The 20,719-nt window shown below is 42.3% G+C and overlaps 1 protein-coding gene across 1 annotated transcript; it reads left to right on the forward strand.

The window, feature by feature from the left end:
• The first annotated feature begins 3,991 nt into the window (after positions 1 to 3,991).
• PHGDH (phosphoglycerate dehydrogenase) lies at positions 3,992 to 19,163 on the forward strand. Its single transcript, XM_087726569.1, has 12 exons — positions 3,992 to 4,206; positions 7,590 to 7,741; positions 10,288 to 10,353; positions 11,186 to 11,240; positions 11,331 to 11,429; positions 11,807 to 11,939; positions 13,112 to 13,260; positions 14,051 to 14,203; positions 14,818 to 14,950; positions 17,025 to 17,152; positions 17,475 to 17,694; positions 18,924 to 19,163. Exons 1-12 carry the CDS (start codon positions 4,051 to 4,053, stop codon positions 19,079 to 19,081), a joined length of 1,602 nt encoding a protein of 533 aa, XP_087582695.1. The 5' UTR covers positions 3,992 to 4,050; the 3' UTR covers positions 19,082 to 19,163.
• The last annotated feature ends 1,556 nt before the right edge of the window (positions 19,164 to 20,719 follow it).

The raw sequence follows: 20,719 nt of genomic DNA on the forward strand, positions 1-20,719 counted from the left end.
GCTTGCAGGCAGAGTTTGAGGGGGAAAAAATATGAGTATTGCAGTTACTAAACAGATAAACTGGTAACAATATGGGGATATCACAGATGAGAAAAGGGAGCTAGACTCACATGCTTCAGGAAAGAGATGAACAGGTAAAATCATTTAAACACACAATAAATGCAAGGATGAAAACTTTTCTTGTAAATGAACTTAAAAGATTCCCTGGTTTGTTACTTTAAGGTACTGAGAGAGAGAAGGAAGAAAGCATATATATTTCTCTTTACTCTCTGTGTTGGCCAAACAAACAGACCAAAGGCACTTTTGGGGGGGTGAGTGGGGTGGAGGGTGAGAGACATTTTACAGTTTCAATTACCTTGAGGGCAAACAAAGACTTGGACAGACAAGACAGACAGACAGACAAAGAGGGGATAACAAAACTCTTGAGTTTCAGAAACACATAATCATTCCCACCATGAATCTGTGTTAAATTAGGGAAGGCACAAATCTTAACAAACAAACCACGTGGTTTCATAGAAGATAGAAAAAGAGACAGATAAGAAAAAAAACAAAAAAACCCACCATTTCCCCCTTTCTTTTTTTTAAATATTTTTTTATTTTTGTTACATAGACAACACATCCCCACAACAATAAAAAAACAGAAAAAAACACGCACAAAACCCCCCATCATCACATACAGCATGTCGTTTGGTTACAAGTGTTTTAACATTTATCATTCTTATACATTTATTATTTCATTTAATAGGTTATAATATACAGTTTGGGTTGCTTTGTTTACCATCCCTTCCTCCTGTTATAACACCACCTTATTTTCCCTTTCTTTTCTCCCTCCCTCCCTTCTCTACTTTCTTCCTTCCTCCTCTCCTTCCCCTTCCTTCTTCCCTTACCTCTCTTCTTTCCCTTCCTACCCTCTCTCCTTCCTTTTCTCTCCCTTCCATCTTCCTTTCCTTTCCCTTTCCTTTCCTTTCCCCCTTTCTTTTAAGTACCTTTATTTAGCCAAATTGATTTTCCTTGGTCATCCTTCAGCAAAGCCCATTTCCTACATATTTTTTTTCTTTCTTTTTATTCATGCTACAACTCTCCCAGGGGGGGCTCCATTCAGGACTTTTGAACTCAGCTTCCCATGTTTTTCCCTTTTCGATATGGGATTTTAACACTTTGGCTTAGTTAGGTCAGCAGGCTATCCATTTGCAGACAAAAAAAGTGTCTGGGGGAGACTTTGGTTCCCTATAAAGTATGTGCCCTCCCCTCACAGGGAACCCTCAGGTCACGGTTTTCAGACTGGGAAAAAAAAAAGAACAGTCCCGGAGACTTTTCTGCTCCCAGCTCATCTGTGCATCTGTGGTACCTTAAAAGTATATGGGGTAGCCAGTATGCAAAGGGTCAGGGCGAGCGAGTGGCAACCGGGTGGGCGGGGTGAGCAACCATCAACAAGGGGACTGGTTTAGGGGCATGGCCAGCCAGCCATCACTACCAGTTTGCCGAACCGGACAAAATTTCTGCCACTGATTCAGGCGAACCAGTGCGAACCGGCTGAATACCACCTCTGGTTCCAAGTGGGGAAAAGATACTGGATTCATGGAAGTTGCTTGGAAAGAAGGTTTATTGATGAATAGGTTCACATGGCTTGAGATGCTGGGAAAAAACGGAGGAGATGCTGGGAATGCCTGGGTTTTATACCCTCTCTGGGCTTTTGAATTTGAGCTTGTATTCTGATTGGTTGTCAGACTCCAATGGGGCCATGCAGGGGCACTCTGTAGACTGTCCTTAGTCCTAAGGTTGATTGAGCCTTGCGGAGGGATGATCAGAGATGGGTTGCTCCCAGGGTCGGATTTAGATGAAAAGAGGCCCTAGGCTATTCCACTTATGAGGCCCTTTCACCTCCATCATTACTGTGATATATATCAATATATATCAATATATATAGCTGGCCTCCCGACGGAGGGCGGCTCTGCTCTGCGGCAAAGGCAGCGAGGCCAGCCGCCTCCCCTGCTGCACTCAGCTGCCCGGCTCGGCCCCCTCGCCCTCACCTGCTTGGCCGCTGGTGGGCTCCGCGTCGATGGGGCGGCTACTGGGAGCGGCCGCGCCTCTCGCCCGACCGCCGGTGCCGGGAACGTGGGTGGGCTCCCCAACTGCCGCGGTGCTGAAACGATCTTAACCAATACATTTTTTATGTTTGTTTATTAGTCATATGCGTAGAATTTCTCCTTATTTTCGGTTCAGTGTTTTAGTGTTCACTGTTTTTAGAATAGTGTAATTTTAATTTTGCTAACAATTTGAATGTCGGCCCCTCTTGATCTTGAGGCCCTAGGCTGAAGCCTAGTTAGCCTATAGGAAAATCCGGCACGGGTTGCTCCTAGTTCGGAAGCCCGGTCCCGAATCAGGCGAACCAGTAGTGGCGGCAGTGGGCAGCTCTGCCCACTCACCCAGATTATTCCGCAGAAGCGTCACGCATGTGTGCGAGTATGCCCAAACCAATAGTAAAAAATTGGCAACCCACCACTGGTGATGATGTAACGAAAGGGCTTTGGGATTCCTATAATGGTTCTGCCTGAAGGAGGTAGATCTTCGTTATGTAGAATAGACTGGCCCAGGCCTTAATGGTCCATTGACAAAGATTGTGGGGGGATGAGTTTCTGCCTCCCTTTTAGGGGAAATATTCTGCCCTTTTAATATTTCCTAAAATATTTCATTTTTCTAGGAAACGAGTGGGTGTTAACTTCCTACAAGTTGTTTGGCTTAATTATAACAATTATATGTACCAGTACTTTTCATTCACAAAGGAAACTGTCAGGAAATCAAGTCTGTTAGGGGAACATTTGGGTGAATAATCTTGATATTGCATCAATTGATGTGCTATTCTAGTGTGGTTATTTCCAGCATTACCATTATTTACCTGGATGGCTGTAAATGACAGAGACCCAAAGTCCCGATTTTTCTGCTCACTGGAACAGACACCTCAAATGCATGTAGCTTAATCTAAATTTACCCACCAATTGATGCCTGGATTTACACAGCATATTTACAAGTACTTGTCTGAACTCAGTATCTGGTACAAACCTAGTCAATATGTTAGGAGAATCTTTAAAAGAACTTAGGCATTTTAACTAGATTTTAAAGTAAGCAGTCCATAACTGTTTTAAACTTCACTTTTAAGAAATCAGATATTATATTGCTCCTTGTAAAGTTCTGTACATGTGTGTGAGAGATAGAGAGCGCAAGCAAGTGAATATTGGCTGAGTAGATTCCTACTCAAAGTAATATTTGTGGTTATTGATGTCTGCATTTATATCCTGCTTCAGGCTAACGACTTTGGCAACGTTCATGATCGGTTTTGCATTTTCATATCACCAGTTGAAGCATTTATCTGCCTGAGAAATTCGTACAATTTGTACAATTTCAGAGGTACGAGCGAAGATCACACGTGTAGCGTGCAGAGGCGTGAGTGGTTTGAACCGATAGACTTCCAGGCAGCAAAAAGCATCGGCGGATTTTTTGCTGACGTGGTAGTTAGTGATTTTTGCTGGTGCAACGCAGATTTGTGCTGTTCCTTTCGGATGAATGCCAAGTCTCGTTTGTGTGGTTCAGTGTGCCTTAAACCCGAGAATGAGCGCCAAGTACTTCGTAACAGAGTCCGCCTTGTGCATTTTTCCAGCTGCATTATTTTCCACTCCAAGCACGCCTCGGGGCAACCGAAGTGTCTCCGCAATGCACTCAGGTCAGCTCAAGGCAAGGGAGAGGCAAACTAAAGAAGTGGCGAGAGAGAAGCGAGGCGAGAGAGAACCTTTGGGCCCGCTTTGCTTTTGTCAACAAGTAATTCAACAGTGGCAGACTGAAGCCAAGGTATTTGTGCTGGTGCAAGGGAAAATTCCAGGGGCGGAGGTTATGGTGACTGAGGAAAAGGGGGAGGGAGGTGGGACCTTGACACTCCGCTCCAATCGAGCGAAGGGCGAGCGAGTCTTTATCACGCGCTGCGAACCAGCCGTCTCCCTCTTTTCGCCTTCAAGAGCTTAGGAAACGAGTAGCTACAGCCCTACACGCGAAGCTAGAATGGCCCCGGCAGCAGCTGCAGGAACGCTCACCCTGGCTAAAGTGTTGATCAGTGATAGCCTGGACCCTTGCTGTAAGCAGATCCTGGAGGCGGCCGGAATCCAAGTCCTAGAGAAACCTAATCTCAGTAAAGAACAGTTGCAGGCCGAGATCAAGGTAAGACCAAAAGAACCTGAGGTTACTTCGCTTCACCCCTCTAAGGCGTCAAATAATCCCCCGGATAAGTTTCCATGCCGGAAAGGGGGGGGGGAACGGACAGGGGACAAAACGTTAAGCTAGGCAAGATAAGGTGATGAGCTGTGTCCCACTTTCTCCCTCCACTTCCAGCTGTGAATTCATGAATTCATATCTGTATTGTAAAGAATGCCGGGACTAAAGTTAGAATATTTGCCTCATTTCGTTTTAACGATTGGGGATAAGGAGAACTTCGCTATTTTAGTCTTCCCATCCCTCTATAGCAGTGTTTTTCAACCTTGGCAACTTGAAGATGTCTGGACTTCAACTCCCAGAATTCCCCAGCCAGCGAATGCTGGCTGGGGAATTCTGGGAGTTGAAGTCCAGACATCTTCAAGTTGCCAAGGTTGAAAAACACTGCTCTATAGACTCTCGTGATTCAATAGTGGAAACTTGTGTAACAAGCAATGCGAGGTAGATCGCATGTTCAAGCTCGAGAGTTCCTAATTGAATCCCTCAACCCCCCCCCCTCGTGCTTTTCTTTAATGGCTCTTTTTAGTTTTTACTTGTTTTAATGTGTTATATTTTGTAAGCCGCCAAGAGTCCGCTGGAGCGGGTGATTACAATAAATAGAATGAAAAAAATAATACAAGTATTGCAGGATAGAAAGCGGGTGCATAAAGTGCAACTGTTCCTCTGGCTTGGTAGTGGAGAAAAGAAGAGATTCCAGAATAATTTGCTCGAATAAAGGTTGCTGAATTTGTAAATCAAATGTGCTAATGGCCCAAGTTTAAACCTTCCAGTTTTTCTTTAAAAGCTATATTTGCGGATGATGGGAAAATCGAAGAATGAATCTGAAGAATTGGGCTGATTAGATTCAATCTCACTCCATTGATTTGTTCCTTGGAGAACAATTTTTCCTTTAAACTCAGTGGGAGACACAGCTCCAGTGGTAACCCGAGTCCGCAATGATTTGCATAACCCCGCCTCATTCCTTGGCTCCAATTATGTTGGAAGATTGTAGAACTAAAAGCTGGTTGTGAACTGGCCCAATTTATCCTTGGCTCTAGTCCTGAGAAATTGGGTTGTTTCCAATGGCTGTTGCCAATCCCAAGAACATTTTGCCAATTACAAAGAGGACGTTGGTGGGATTCTGTTGAAAAAAATTATGTCCTTGTTTCCACACACCCCTGTTTGGAGGAAAGGAGGGGGGAGAGATAAAATTTGCTTGGCTACATATTAAGTTTCTGGAACTGGAAAAGAACTTGCCTGCACCTGTCTGACAATCAAAGAAAGCTAAAAGTAGACAATTGACTTAATGTGCCTCATGCTGTGCCTATTAGACATAAGGGAGTAAAAAGATTTGCATCCTGATGAGTCCTATGTAGGGTGAAACTGATCATGGGCTGCTTTCCAGTGATCAATAATAATAGCCAGAAACCCCCCCCCCTTCTAACGGGGAAGTTATGTTAAACTTTGTACAGTACACAATATATTTCTAGCCTGAGAGCTTTAAAAAAGGAAGGTGGCCTGTATACAGTATACGTTTCTACAAATAGATTCTTTAAAAAGGGAACTCTTGGTTGCTGCATTTTGAACCTGGTCCAGAAAAATCAACTGGGGGACACTGTGTGGGTCCAGGGAGGATCCTGGGGATAAAGCGATGAGTGCAGGGCCTATATTTCATGTGAGTAATATCTTATTTTTTCCTCCTTTGTGATACATCACCATGTGGGAAGTTATTATCCAGCCCTCTCCCAGAAAAATGAAATCCTAGGAAATATTGAAAAGGCAGAATATTTCTCTGGATGTGAAAAGAAACATGTTTTAAAAGACAGAATAGTTGCCTATAGTTTTCTGCCCATCCCCAGCTAATGGGCCATTAACATGGCCAGGCTAGCCCACTTTACATAATAAAGACTTCTCCTCACTGCAGCTATAGGGGGAAGGGATATTACTCAACTGACCACAAGGCAACTGAGAACTCATCACAGCCTAGAGAGTAGCCCCCTGCATGGCACCATGGGAGTCTGACAACCAGTCAGAATACATTTCTTACACAGGAACAGGAAACAGAGAGGTGGGACTAAACAGGGTATAAAAGCCTAGCAAGCCCCTTCCTCAGCCCTTCTCTTCTTCTCCATCAACATTGAAACATGTGATCCCCTTTTCTGTACAGGGCTCAAGCTATGTGGCCCTGTCCAACAATAAACCATCTTTCCAAGCAGCTTCCATGTCTCCAGTGTCTTCTTCCCCACTTGGAGCTGAACCCAAAAGGACATTTCTTTCAACAACCATATACCATATGTTAGGTTTTTTTCATGCAAAGGCAATACACATATATGGAATTTCTTCCTTTCCCCCTTTTGCCTTCAATGAAATGGACAAGGGAATAGAGAATTGATTTTGGAAGAATGTGTCAGACCTGCCCCAGTCGGCCCCCTCAAGAAAGCAAGACTCCTGAATCCATTTTCAAAAGAACTTTTACTGAGAGAAAGGAAAACCCCAGCAGCTACCCTCTTTTCATCACCCACATTGTGCCAGCCCTCCTCCTCACACTCCCCTGCCTCAGTGCTGCCACAGTACCTCCCACCTCACCCTCTCCCCAAGTGGGGGGAATGCCGCTGGCCGCAGAGCAGGCTGGGGAGCACGAGAATCACAGGGCAACAGCCAGAGAGGCAGGCTGGCCACCCAGGTGGAGGGCTGGCACAGTGAGGGGTGATGAGGAGGGGGCGGCTGCCAGGCCTCCTCCAGGGGGGAGCAGGCTGTGAATGGCAGCTGTGGCAGTGTCCAGAAGAGGCAGCGGTGGTGACAGAGGGGCGAGCGATGGACAAGGTAATGCTGGCCCGCCACCTGTGCATATGCTGGAATGGGATGAGCTGGGCCTGTGCATGCATGCACCCACCACCTCCAAACAAGCACACATGCCAGGATAGTATGGACTGGGTTGAAGTGACGCGGGCCAGCCACTTACAATTTCCAGAACAGCAGTGCAGGCCGGAGCCAAGCACATCTAGGGCAGGATCCGGCCCATAGGCCTTGAGTTTGACACCCCTGTTCTCTTAAAAGAGGAATAGAGCTAGGGAAGGAGGAGGTGGGTTAGGCATTTTAGCCCTTCTCAGGTTCTTTGTTTAAAATTACTTCTTTTCTGTAGAGTGTCTGTGAGAAAGTAAGAAATATAGAGGTGATCTATGAATTGGTGTGTTATCTATAACTGACGCAGCTTTCAGCCCTCCTTATAGTTTCCTGATACCTGTCTGGTCTAGGAGCAGGAATAGAGGGCACATTTCTAAGCTTTGATTGTAGTTCTCTGGGCAGCTTTGTGTTCCCTTATCCAATTGCTGATTGGATTTTGATTTCTTCAGGATGTTGATGGGCTCATTGTACGCTCAGCAACCAAGGTGACTGCAGAGATCATCAATGCAGCGGAAAAGTTGCAGATCATTGGAAGAGCCGGAACCGGAGTTGACAATGTAGATGTGGAGGCTGCTACAAGGAAAGGAATCCTAGTCATGAAGTAAGTCAGCAAGAGATTGCCAGAGAGCAAAAGCATTCCCTGCTTTTACATGGAAGGGAATGCAGAGATCACCAGGCACCTAATTCCAAAGCAGGCCTGTCTTGTCTGATATTCAACTCCTGGATTTGTTAATAAAGCAGAGGAGCAAAAGTTTAGGAGCAATGAATCGGCAGGCTTCTTTCTGAAAGACATTTGCTGAAAGGATGAGCACATAGGATACTAGGATTCGGTAGCAACAATCCAGTGACGTGCGGTGAGGTTTATGACTGGTGAGGCACTGACACAGTGGTGGGTTTCATATTTTTTTAGACTTGTGGACTTCAACTCCCAGAATTCCACAGCCAGGCATGCTCAGTTCCGATTTAAAGCCACAGCATTTGTTTTTCTCCTTTGCGAAAAAGTTTCCTTCATTCTTTTTCTTCTCCCTCCCCCTCCTTCCTCCCTCTCTCCCTCCCTCCCCCCTCTCTCAAACAGACACAAACACAGAAGTTGGATTGGATATATTTTCCAATGGCTTGAAAGCAGCTCCTCTGCCATACCCCCCTCCTATTCCCCTGCTGCCTTCCTCCACCATTGCAAATGCAGCCTGCTATCTGGGTGGGAAATGCCTGAAATGCAATAAATCCCACCCACCCACTCACCTCCTGCTTTCAGGCTGGGGTGAGAGAAGAGGCAGAGAAGCCGGAGGGGAGCCGATCCAAGCCTTTGATTGCAAGCAGAGCAACGTTGCCTTTTCAAACTTGTAATCAGTGAAGCTGGGCTTATATGCTTTTATCCGTGTGTGTGTGTGTGTTTGAAAAGGCAACATGGCTCTGCCTGCAATCAAACTACACTTGGGGAGGGATCTACACTTGAGGATGAAGTTTGAGAACGATGTGCCTCACCTACGTCAGGAATTTTTAGGCTTTTAATCCTTGCTTAGCTCTGCTTGAGTGATCATAAAACGCCTAAAGTCAGACTAGATGAGGCACGATGTTCTCCTGCCTCCTCCTGTAGAGGGCGCTTTTTTGGAGGCTTTTTTAAACAGTTAAGCACTAAGCAGAGTCATCCACGGTGACTGGCAGCAACTAGCTCAGCCTGACCTCAGCTCTTGCCTTTTGCCTTTTACATTTTTTTTTCTTTTCATGATGACAGTGGTGAGGCTCTGCCTCTCCTGACTGCACGTCCCTGCAACAATCCCTATCTCCCTTTCTCAGCTCTGAGTTTCTGGGTGACCCTTGTTGGAGAAGTGAATGCTTAGCATAACTTTATATCTTCTGAAGTCTTTCCTTAACTGCGAAACTGAGCATACTATTTCCTTGCCTGTGGTAAACTTCTTAAGATCTTTAGCCTCTTTTTTCTCATAGGAAGAGAATCATTTCCCTTTTACAATCATCCCTGCATAGGCTCAGGAAAAGAGAAATTGAATAAACACTGTCTTCCTACTCATCCTAGGGACAACTACAGGTAGTCCTCGACGTAACAACAGTTCATTTAGTGACCGTTCAGTTACAATGGCACTGAGAAAGTGACTTATAACCATTTTTCAGTTATGACCTTTGAAGCGTCTCCATGCTCATGTGACCAAAATTCAGATGCTTGGCAACTGGTTCATACTTATATGATCGTTGCTGTGTCCCAAGGTCATGTGACTACTTTTTGAAACTTTCTGGCAAGCAAAGTCAATGTGGAAGCCAGATTCGCTTAATAACCAAGTTACTAACTTGTTAACTGCAATGATTCACTTAGCATCTGTGGCAAGAAAAGTTGTTAAATAGGGCAAGACTCGCTTTAGAAAAGTTTCACTTAACATAAATTTTGTTCTGAATTGTCATAACTACCTGTTGCCAATGACTACCTGTATTCAACTCAATCCATGCAGCTCAGTGTGAAGGGAAAAAAAACAAGCAAGTGGAATTTTTAAAAAAACATTCCCCATTATTGCCAAAATTACAACTCCTTAAGAATAGTAATTCCTATTAACTCTAGAGGAGAAAATCTACTTGCCTTTGAAAATATTTCAGGTTGCTTTTAAGTTTATATGGTGTCTTTTTGCCTTCATCTATAAGTCACTTATGTGTTGTGTTGATTCTTCATTTATTGCTTATTTTTTCATAGTTCATTTAAATGCACTCTGATCACTGGAAATACCTCTCAGATACACAGATGAATTTTTATTGTTTAATTCAGACAGGAACTAGCTATGGTAGTAGGATTTCATTTAGCCTTGTTTAGTTGAAGAGATCAGATTAATTGCTGGTGGATACTTTTTGAAGTTTTGAAACACGGCATGAAAGGTCTTTCTTTTCTTCACAGGATTCTTCTTTTCAGCTACAAAGAATTGAAAACACAATTTCAATTATGGGGCACTATCTTTTAGAACTTCCTAAACATCATTTGTGTCTTTTTCATTCAACAGTCTGTGTGTAGTGTCTATTTGGAATGCTACTTTAGTTCTGGGAAAACAATGTGTATGAAATGAGTGCATAGAAGCCTATGTTGATTGCTCTCCCAAGTGACTAGGAACTGTTAACACTATATTTCTTACTTATTGCTTTGTCCCATAGTACTCCCACTGGCAATAGTCTCAGTGCAGCAGAGCTAACATGTGGTATGATCATGAGTCTGGCCAGGTAAGTAATATCATTTCTGGGAAAGAATGGACTTTTGTATCTTGCAAGAAATTAAATATTAAACAAACAAAGAAAAGAGTTAAAATCTCATAAGGAGTTGAGAGGATATTGTACAGTGGTGGGTTTCAAAAATTTTTGGAACCTACTCTGTGGGTGTGGCCTCCTTTGTGGGAGTGGCTTGCTGGCCATGTGACTGGATGGGAGTGGCTTGCCGGCCATGTGTTTTCTTTCTTTCTCTCTCTCTTTCTTTCCTTCCTTTTGTCTCTCTGTCCCTTTTTTCTTTTTTTCTTTCATCTCCCTCTCCCTCTTTTTCTTTCTTTTTTCTTTATTTATTTCTTCCTTTCTTTCTCTTTCTCTCTCTGTGTCAGTCTGTCTGTCTCTCTCTCTGTGTGTAGCAGTGATGGGTTTCAAAAATTTTTGGAACCTCTTCTGTAGGTGTGGCCTGCTTTCCGGGTCCACTGGTGGAACTTTTTCTAACTGGTTTGGTAGATTTGACGAACCGGTTCTACCGAATAGGTGCAAACTGGTAGGAACCCACCTCTGGTATTGTACTAGTTCTAGTTATTTCGTTAGACTAACTGACTGACTTATGTTTGTATTTTGTATTCCTAAATATGGGATATCAATTTAAGTAAAGTAAGTCTTAATATGGAGGTGCATGGTAGGCATATAGTTGGTAGTAACCAAACAGCTTGAAATCAAAATTCAGCAATTCAGAACTCATCAAATAAAAACAGAATAATAAGGAATAATAGTGCCACCCTCATTAAAAAAGCCTGGGGATTTTTAAAAGTTATTATTAGAGACTGTTTGCAACAAATTGTTATTTCAGGCAAATTCCACAAGCTGCAGCCTCAATGAAAGAGGGAAAGTGGGACCGTAAAAAGGTAAGCCGATTCTGTGGGAATGTCAGATAGGACATTCATATATTTATAGAAAGATTAGAAATTGTTTCAAACCAATGTGTCTTTCTGCAGTTTATGGGGATGGAACTTCAAGGGAAGACCCTAGGCATTCTAGGCCTTGGCAGGATTGGCCGAGAGGTAGCCATTCGGATGCAGTCCTTTGGCATGAAGGTAAGAGTGATCTCCCCCTCAGCTGCCTTGGACCTCCTCTTCTCAAAAAGGCTGTGGAGAGCCGAGGTGGCGCAGTGGTTAAATGCAGCACTGCAAGCTACTTCAGCTGACTGCAATTCGGCTGTTCAAATCTCACCGGCTCAAGGTTGACTCAGCCTTCCATCCTTCCGAGGCGGGTAAAATGAGGACCCGGATTGTTGGGGGCAATATGCTGACTCTGTAAACCGCCTAGAGAGGGCTGAAAGCCCTATGAAGCGGTATATAAGTCTAACTGCTATTGCTATTGCTATAGCCAGTGCTCCTATTTCCTAGTGGTGGTGATATATGGAAATCTCAGCCATTTAGAAAACTTTTCTTTCTTCTCTCTATTTGTGTAGACCATAGGCTATGACCCCATAATCACACCTGAGGAGTCAGCTACCTTTGGTGTTGAACAGTTGTCATTGGAACAGATCTGGCCATTGTGTGACTTCATCACAGTGCACACCCCACTCCTGCCTTCCACCACAGGTAAAGTGCTAGTTTTGAGGCCCCTTGTTTTGGGGGGATCCATGTGTAGAACTGAGTTATGCATGCTCATGTTTGCTGCTTATTAGGAACAGATTATATAACCACAATTTGTGCAAATAAAACTGAGTGAGAAAGGAGGCAGCGTAAGGATTAAGGAGGAAATTTTGACAGAGATATGCAGGATTCATTGCCTAAGCAAAAGGAGCTGAAGCATTTTTAAATAAAATAAGAAAGTGGCTGAAGCAGACACCTCCATAATTCATTGAAATAGGAGGAGGAGGAGGAGGAGGAGGAGGAGGAGGAGGAGGAGGAGGAGGAGGAGGAGGAGGAATTGTACAATCAGACTTGCATGATTCTTTTAATATAACCAATCTCAATAAAAGTAGTTTTAGCCTATCTGGAGTTGATTTCCTGGTCTGTTCTAGCTAGTGAGCTGACAGTAAGGATGGAAAATTGGACTGATTGACCATGAGAAGTAAGAGCCGAGGTGGCGCAGTGGTTAAATGCAGCACTGCAGGCTACTTCAGCTGACTGCAGTTCTGCAGTTCGGCTGTTCAAATCTCACCGGCTCAAGGTTGACTCAGCCTTCCATCCTTCCGAGGTGGGTCAAATGAGGACCCGGATTGTTGTTGGGGGCGATATGCTGACTCTGTAAACTGCTTAGAGAGGGCTGAAAGCCCTATGAAGCGGTATATAAGTCGAACTGCTATTGCTAACTGCTATATGTGGTAAGCAGGCATCTTGAATGAGGAAAAGGAATTCTTTGGGGATAAGGAATGGAGAAGTCAGAATATGGATGTATGTTAGAAAACCCGAATGGTGCAGACAAGGATTATTACATTGTAAACGGTGAAGAATTCTGGATAATGCGGGAGGAGCTGTTACGCGTCTTTGTATTAAAATTCTGCAGCTGTAATTGTGGAACCCATGAGAGAAGCCCATGTTTTACTATGGTAACTTGCTTGAATAATTCTTTCTAAACTGGTTTATTGCTTTGTTCACAGCTTTGAATTTTCCTACAGGAAAAGATAGTATTCAAGCTAAATGGAAAGGCAGTCAGTTCACTCGGCATGTGATATAATTGTGTTGCAAATTTCTAACAAGGGGAAATACAAGAAGAATACATTGGGCTTTTACTCAAGTTCTCTGCTTTTGCTGCTGCTTTTTTCTAGGGCTTCTCAATGACGTTACATTTGGTCAATGCCGCCATGGGGTCCAGGTGATCAACTGTGCTCGAGGAGGTATTGTGGATGAAGGTGCCCTTCTGCGGGCTCTGCAGTCTGGCCGCTGTGGAGGCGCAGCTTTAGATGTTTTCACAGAGGTGAGGCTTTGTGACATCTTGCTTTGCTTTTAGCAGTTCAGTTCTGCTGGGCAAAGTTGTGATGCAGGTGGAACTACTTGTTCTACAGCCATTTCCTGTGACAGCCAAACTGGCTGAGGAACTCTGGAAGTAAAAGGCCATATTTTTGGTCATGTACTGTGATTGGGGAAAGTGTTCTTTCTTACTTGAGAGACCGCCTCCTGCCAATTACCTCCCTACGATCAATTAGATCCCACAGATTAGGCCTCCTCCGGATACCATCAGCTAGCCAATGTCGACTGGCGACCCCCCGGGGGATGGCCTTTTCTGTGGCTGCTCCGGCCCTCTGGAATGATCTCTCCGTGGAGATTCGGACCCTCACCACCCTTCAGGCTTTCTGCAAAGCCACCAAGACCTGGCTGTTCTGGCATGCCTGGGGCTGATGAGTTCCCGGTCCCACTTGAATTGCTGCGTCTGTTGAGTAGTTTTAAATTGTCTCTGTTTTCTGTTTTTGTCCTGTGTGTTTTGTATGGCCCCGTGTGTTTGTTCGCCGCCCTGAGTCCCTCCAGGAATAGGGCAGCATACAAGTTCAATAAATTGAATTGAATTGTGCACTTTAGGATGAAAAATACATAGTTATCTACTAATGTTCTAGAGCTAAATATGTGAAAATGCTGCTCCTTATTGTTTCACTGCAAAAAGTAGTTGGAGTCTTACAGTGTCTGCATTATTAAGGATAACGATTTGTTTCTAAATCAGCTAAGCCTGGGCTTAGCCTTTTATAACTAAACAAATCATTTTTCCTTTTTAGGAGCCACCCAAGAATAAAGCCTTGGTTAACCATCCCAATGTAATCAGCTGTCCCCACCTGGGTGCCAGTACCAGAGAAGCGCAGAGCCGCTGTGGAAGAGATATTGCCATGCAGCTTGTAGACCTGGCCCAGGGCAAGGCACTGGTTGGCACTGTGAGTCCCACATTCAATCCTCAGCTAGTCATGATTTGTATATCATTTTTAAAATTCATGTAACTAATTTTAATTTTAAACTTATCATCATCATCAAATATTTATTATGGTTAAAGACCAGCACATATTCCTAGCACATTTCATTTTTTTTCAGAAAGAGTTGAATTGTAAGCAAAATCACAGCATCACACAACCCATTTGAGATGTGATAAACATAACTGACTTGAATACAGGCTAAAACACACAGTATTAAATTAAACCTAAAGTTCAGCCAGTGCTTGTACTGACCTATCGAGCTTAAAAGTGCTAACTTTCATTGTGTGACTGCCAGTATTACTTTTTACAAATGATAATAAAAATAGAACTGGTTGACACAGTGGGAAGATATTCAGTTCTAAAATTGAAAGCAGACCTCAGGCTAAATACCCCAAGGGGATAGATTCTCAAAGAAGATAATACGATATGTTGGTATTCAGCTGCTATGAAACTCATCAAATTTGGTACTTAATGCATTTTGATGTGAAAATATTGTCCCTGTATAACTGGGGAAAGGGCTGTGGGTTGGAAGTCTAGTCCAATAGGCAGTTTTACATTTCTGTTCTTCCCTCTCTCAGGTAAATGGACAGGCTCTTAGCAGTGCATATGCATCCCATACCAAGCCATGGATTGCACTGGCTAGAGCTTTAGGAAGTGTGCTACATGCACTGAGCCACCAATTGAATGGAAGTGTGCAGCTTATTACCGAGGGTGAGATGAGAGAGCCAGGCATAGTACTTGGCCTTCAAATATTGGCTTTTTACCAAAATCTTTTCACTCCTTTGCTTTTGTTCTCTCATCTTCCTACTTAACTAAACCGAAAAGCTTTAGTTTTCAGCCTACATAATTTCTCTTGTGTGAGATTTCATCTTTTTAAAGAGAGTCAATAACTTTCACCCTCTCTGGGATGTCTTATGTTTCCTTCTTTGTTTTGACTTCTGCTTTCTTCTCAAAGTTTTTAGAAAACATGTTTCAGAAATTGTTAGATGTTAGATTAGATTAGATTAATCATGTCCTTCCCTAGGATTACTTATTCTCACTTAAACTAATTGTGGGAATTTCTTCTGCAACGAAAGGATGCATGAGATCCATATGTGTTTGTGTGTGGTGTGTGTGTGTATGTGTGTATGTGTGTATGTGTATGTATGTAGATATACACATCTATATAATAGCCAAAAGGCTACCTTTCCAAAATGGTTAGGGGAAGAGCCGAGGTGGCGCAGTAGTTAAATGCAGCACTGCAGGCTACTTCAGCTGACTGCAGTTCAGCAGTTCGGCTGTTCAAATCTCACCGGCTCAGGGTTGACTCAGCCTTCCATCCTTCCGAGGTGGGTAAAATGAGGACCCGGATTGTTGTTGGGGGCAATACGCTGACTCTGTAAACCACTTAGAGAGGGCTGAAAGCCCTATGAAGCGGTATATAAGTCTAACTATTGCTATTGCTACTCTCCATCTGAATTAATGATCATTTAATAAAATTAATTCTGTGCATGTCGACTTTGTATTCCAATTTGAGTAATGATTCTTATTTGCAAGTAAGTGCTGGGGTGGATCTATTTTTCCCAGTTTAATCCATGTAAGATGATTCTTAAGCTGTAGAGCTTGACCCCTTCCTACTTGAAATGTAAAAATATGCCATAGAAGCTTTTGTTCTGAGCTGCAAAGCTACAGAAAGCTAGGCAACTTATTCTTCCTTCAAAGTCCCAAAGTTTTGAAAGAGCCAAGAGTGCAGTGGCTCTTTCAATTCTATATATTCAATAAGTGAATCACATTCTGCTCTCATACTCTACCAGATGGAGAGTATCAGTATTTGCAACTGAGAACTGTTCTATCCATCAAGATTCTCCACTCATCTTGATTTTTCAAACTCTATCATCTCTCTCTCTCTTTTTACCTATCCTATCTATCACCACCATTATCTTTCCTAGCCTCTACTTTATTTACGCATGTTCACTTTCAAAAGCATCTTGCTCCATTAGCTTTTGCTCTGTTATTTTCTATAATATGGTATTCTCAGCAAATACGATGTTTATGGGGGAGGGGGGGAGTCTTTAGTTAGCTTCCTTATCAATATTTTGTTTATTTTCCATATCAGAACCGATCTGTCTATTAAATGTATGGATGCTGGGTTGCCCCTGGCTAGGGTGAGAGACAAAGGGCCTTTTCCTTCTCTGAAGGAGTGAAGCTGGTGAGAGGATCGGTTCCACCACAAAATCGCGGAGGACAAAATCGCGCTCGACGAAAGCGCGCATTTGACGTCATCACAGCGCGACGAAAACATCGCGCTGTGATCGAAAAATGTAAAAATAAAGCGAAAACCTTACCCTAACCCCCCCAAACCTAACCCTAAACCTAACCCTAAACCTAACTGTTAACGTAACGCTAAACCTAACGATAACCCTTAACCTAACGCTAAACGTAACCCTAACGCTCTAACCCTAAACCTAACCCTTACCTTTATGTGAATCGGCTTGCTTTAATTTTAATTTTATTTCAATTTTTAATTTTTTTCATCGCGCTGTGATGACGTCACATGCGCGCTTTCGTCAAGCGCGATTTTGTCCTCCGCGGTTTTGACGGGTCACAGAGAGGATCATCTATCAGGAAAAGACTTACCGTACCTGTTGTAGTCTCTAACAAGAGACAAATGGAAACTTGTAATTTTGCTTTCAGGGATGGTTTCTGTTTGAAACCCTGGACTTTGCTCCTCAGTTTATACATCTTCTGAGGAGAGATAATATTACGTGCCTTCTGATGATTCAATCATGCCTGTAATTTTCACTAGGTTCAGCCTTGCAGAAGTCCAGCAACTACTTGATTCCTGCAGTGGCAATGGGGCTTCTTCAAGAAACTACACAGAAGAATGTGAACCTTGTGAATGGGCTGCTTCTGGCTCAAGAGGCTGGGTTGAAGGTACATAACTCCCTTTATCCTCTGATCCAAGGGCTAGTTTATTACAGGCCTTTGAGACAACTGCAGGATCATTAAGGAGATGTGCAAAGTTATTATCCCTTAAGAAATGCTGCTATTTCTTTCTGAATATTTCCATAATTATAAAACAGGTTGAAATTCAAGGTATGCATCTTTCCCAGGACAGTTATGGCTGTATATAATAATCCTACACTTCTGTTTTCGTGATAGACAAGAACTCACCTTTCTGCAGCTATGCATATCTGGAACAAAATTCTTCTTTCAGGGAAAGCAGTGTACTAATTTCCCTCTTTCTGATTCCTAGATCACCACTACTCATACTGACGGAGCACTGGGCAATAATGGACAATTGAAACTAACTGCAACCAATAGCCCTCATGTGCTTGTTGGCTCTGTGCAAGGCACCATTCCATGCTTGCTAGAACTCAACGGAGCAAGGTTCAAGCAGCTGGTTCCCCTCAATGGTCCTCTACTGTTCTACAAATCCAAGACTTCCAGTGTCAGTGTGTTGCCAACAATTATTGGTAAGACAAAGCATTTCTCATCCCCTTCACTGATTTTTAGTAAGAATTTTGTTTAGAATCAAGTTCCCTCCAATTTGTGCTCCAAAGACTAAAACCATAGACAAGGATGAATCATGAATATAACTACCTTTGGTGTATCTATGAATAGCATTGGATTTTAGAAGAACATTTATGGTAAGTGCTCCAAGGCATGATAAAGAACAGGTGAAAAATTTAATAGTTCTATAAAGATGCTTTAAACCATGATCTAATGAATAATATGATCTGTATTGGTATATAATTGCTATAACCATCTGCTTATGGGATTTGGGGTGGAGGGAAATATGGGTTGTCCTCGCTTAATGGCTATTCATTCATTGACTATTTGAAGTTAGAGCAGCACTGAACAAACTGTATTTATAACTGGTCCTCAAAATTATGGTTACTGCAGTCCTGTAGTCATGTGATCAAATTTCAGGCACCAAGAAGCCCAGCCACATTTACTTTCGCAGTGTGTGCTTCAACTCCCCCCCCCCATATCTGCCCTTTTAGTCATCCTGCACTTCACTGCCATCACCTATTTTTGCCATCCTTCACCACCTCCAGCTGTTTTTTGCCATCCTCCTGCATCTTCCCCCTCATGCTGTTGATGATGTGTGGTAAGCTGTGGAAGCTATTGGCTCTAACAACTGCAGCTGGGTCTCTACCAGAAGTGCTGTTGTTAAGTGGTATGATCACGTTTCATGTAATGACTGCTTTGTAACAGAAATTCTTGCCCTGATTAGAATTGCTAAGCAAGGATTACCTGTATGGAAAGCACTTCTGTGATATATGGAAATAAATGACATGGTTAATGAAGAGAAAATTGAAAAATTATTCTGGAAGTTCCAGACATGAGTTTATTACAAATTACAATTTGTAATGAACTCACAGTATGTGCTATATGACAGGGAGTCATTATGAAGTAGTTTTTTTTTAAAAAAACCAATCCTTTTATAAGGATGTGTATAAGGGAGAGAGACAAACAGTGTGACAACAGTGGGGAGAGTGGCATAACTTTTGATCTTTTTCCTTTATTAAGGGGGTGTAGGAAGTGTTTCAAAATTAAAATATAGATCTAATTTGTGCATTTTATTTTTTAACAAATTTCACCACAATTTGGCACCAAAAATTAGCAGTGTAGTCTTATAAGATTACTGGTCTGCAAATGCATAGTCAGATTTCTGGAATGAGCATTGTTCTGATTTCAGATCTGCTAAGGAAGACCAAAATAGAGATGCTGTGCTACCATCATTCCAGTACTGATGATAGTGGACAGGAGTGGAATGTCCTGAGTCTATCTTCTGCTCTACAAAACCTGCAGGAACTGAAGCCACATCTGACAGAAGTGTTCCAGGTGGTACTTTAAATTCTGGTGAAGAACCTGACAGGGCCCACCAGTTTCTGTAATGTGAATCTTATATATCTAATTAAAAATAATGCAAAAATGATTTTATGCATCATTGCTTTGTGTATAATACAGTTGTTGTCCTTGAGAGCTCTAAGATAAAAACGTATTTCAGTGTGAGAAATGAAATGGTCTTTTTGACTACTTACTGATATAAATCATTCAAGATGGCTCTTAGTTCTGAAGAAAACAGAATATGTAGCTTTATTATTCAGAAAACATATATTTCTTACTTTTGTTTGCAAATAACATTTATTTTAGTATTATTTCTACAGTGCTTTTTCAGATGTTAGTTTGAAGGACAGAACTTTACAAAGGACACAGCACATTTCACACTTGGGAAAATTGTACCTCAATTCTTCAGAGGATCCAAGTCTTAGGTGACCCAGTTACCACCTTCAATATCTGAAACAATTTTTTCAGGAAACCAACATCCTCTGCAGACTTGGAGCTCTTATATGGAACTTCCATTTTCTTTTCTTTGTTTTTAACTCACTCCCTCTCTTTTTCACTAATTTATTTATTAGTACATAAAAATGCTCACTCCTCTGAATCTTTTTACAGCCAAGGACCTAAATATTTTTAGAAAGGTAAAATGCATTGGTATATTGAGTGCTGTCAAACAATGTTTTCTATAATTTAACCATTGTCTATCTAATTCCGATGTAGGAGATGACCAGGCTGAGCCTGATGGTAGGGTCAGATGCATCAATCAGTTTGCAGTCTCTATGTCCTTATGACCTAAGTCCAGTCCCTCTTGAAGTCCATTGACTCTTATCTGGTGCCAATTTGCCTTGACTGTTAGTAGATCAGATTCTTGTGCATAGGTAATCATCTAATACTTTTGAATTCTATCCCGGTTCCTGAATTCTTGCACCTAATATTGGCTCCCTTAAACAGCAATTCTAAGATTAATTGGAGATTCAGAATTTCCCATCCCAGTCCTATTACATACATGCCGCTTCCCTAATCCCTTAAGTTCCCCCACAGTCCTGCCTCAAGTATCTGGTTATAATGTCAATAAATCCCCAACATCCACCTCTTTAAATCAGGGACTAGTTGCTTAAAATACATTATTCTTCAATAGTTTTTTTTAAATTGCATTTTTTTTAAATAATTAAATGCTTGAATTTCTTATAGTAATGCCTTTTAGAGCTGGGTGATCCTTTTGAAAAGCTAATAAACATGTAATTCTGAAAGTTTTAATATAGACAATTTTTAAGGTAACAATGGCATTTAGCACATTGATTTGATTTATGTCCATCAAGTCATTTTTGACTCCTAGCCACATAGATACATGTGTTCCATGACGATCTATTCCTAACCTATTCTTTCAGGTCTCCCAATGATGCATTCATTGCCACTGTAACTGAATCCACCCACCTCACTTCTGCTCTTCCTATTCTTCTCTTTCCTTCAGTCTTTCCCAGCCTTCTCCAAAGCTGCCTTCTTCACATAATGTGTCCAGAGTAGGATAATTTGAGCCTGGTCATTTGTACCTCAAGCAAGAGCAACTCTCGGCTGATCAACACAGTGTAAAAATATTTTTTGTGAGAGCTACCCAGTAATAAGTATGATAGTTTGAGACTGATGCTTTCC

The sequence above is a fragment of the Thamnophis sirtalis genome, unplaced genomic scaffold (genome assembly GCF_051295495.1).
Source record: "Thamnophis sirtalis isolate CommonGarterSnake01/CBP01778 unplaced genomic scaffold, rThaSir2_p1.2 scaffold_12, whole genome shotgun sequence".
NCBI lineage: Eukaryota > Metazoa > Chordata > Lepidosauria > Squamata > Natricidae > Thamnophis > Thamnophis sirtalis.

What these genes read in the sequence shown, in the direction of transcription:
- PHGDH (XM_087726569.1), top strand. Translation starts at nt 4,051, where the DNA reads ATGGCCCCGGCAGCAGCTGCAGGAACGCTCACCCTGGCTAAAGTGTTG. An exon ending in ACTCCTGCCTTCCACCACAG is followed by an intron (nt 11,940 to 13,111) that starts GTAAAGTGCTAG and finishes GCTTTTTTCTAG; the next exon opens with GGCTTCTCAATGACGTTACA. An exon ending in CTTTAGATGTTTTCACAGAG is followed by an intron (nt 13,261 to 14,050) that starts GTGAGGCTTTGT and finishes TTTCCTTTTTAG; the next exon opens with GAGCCACCCAAGAATAAAGC.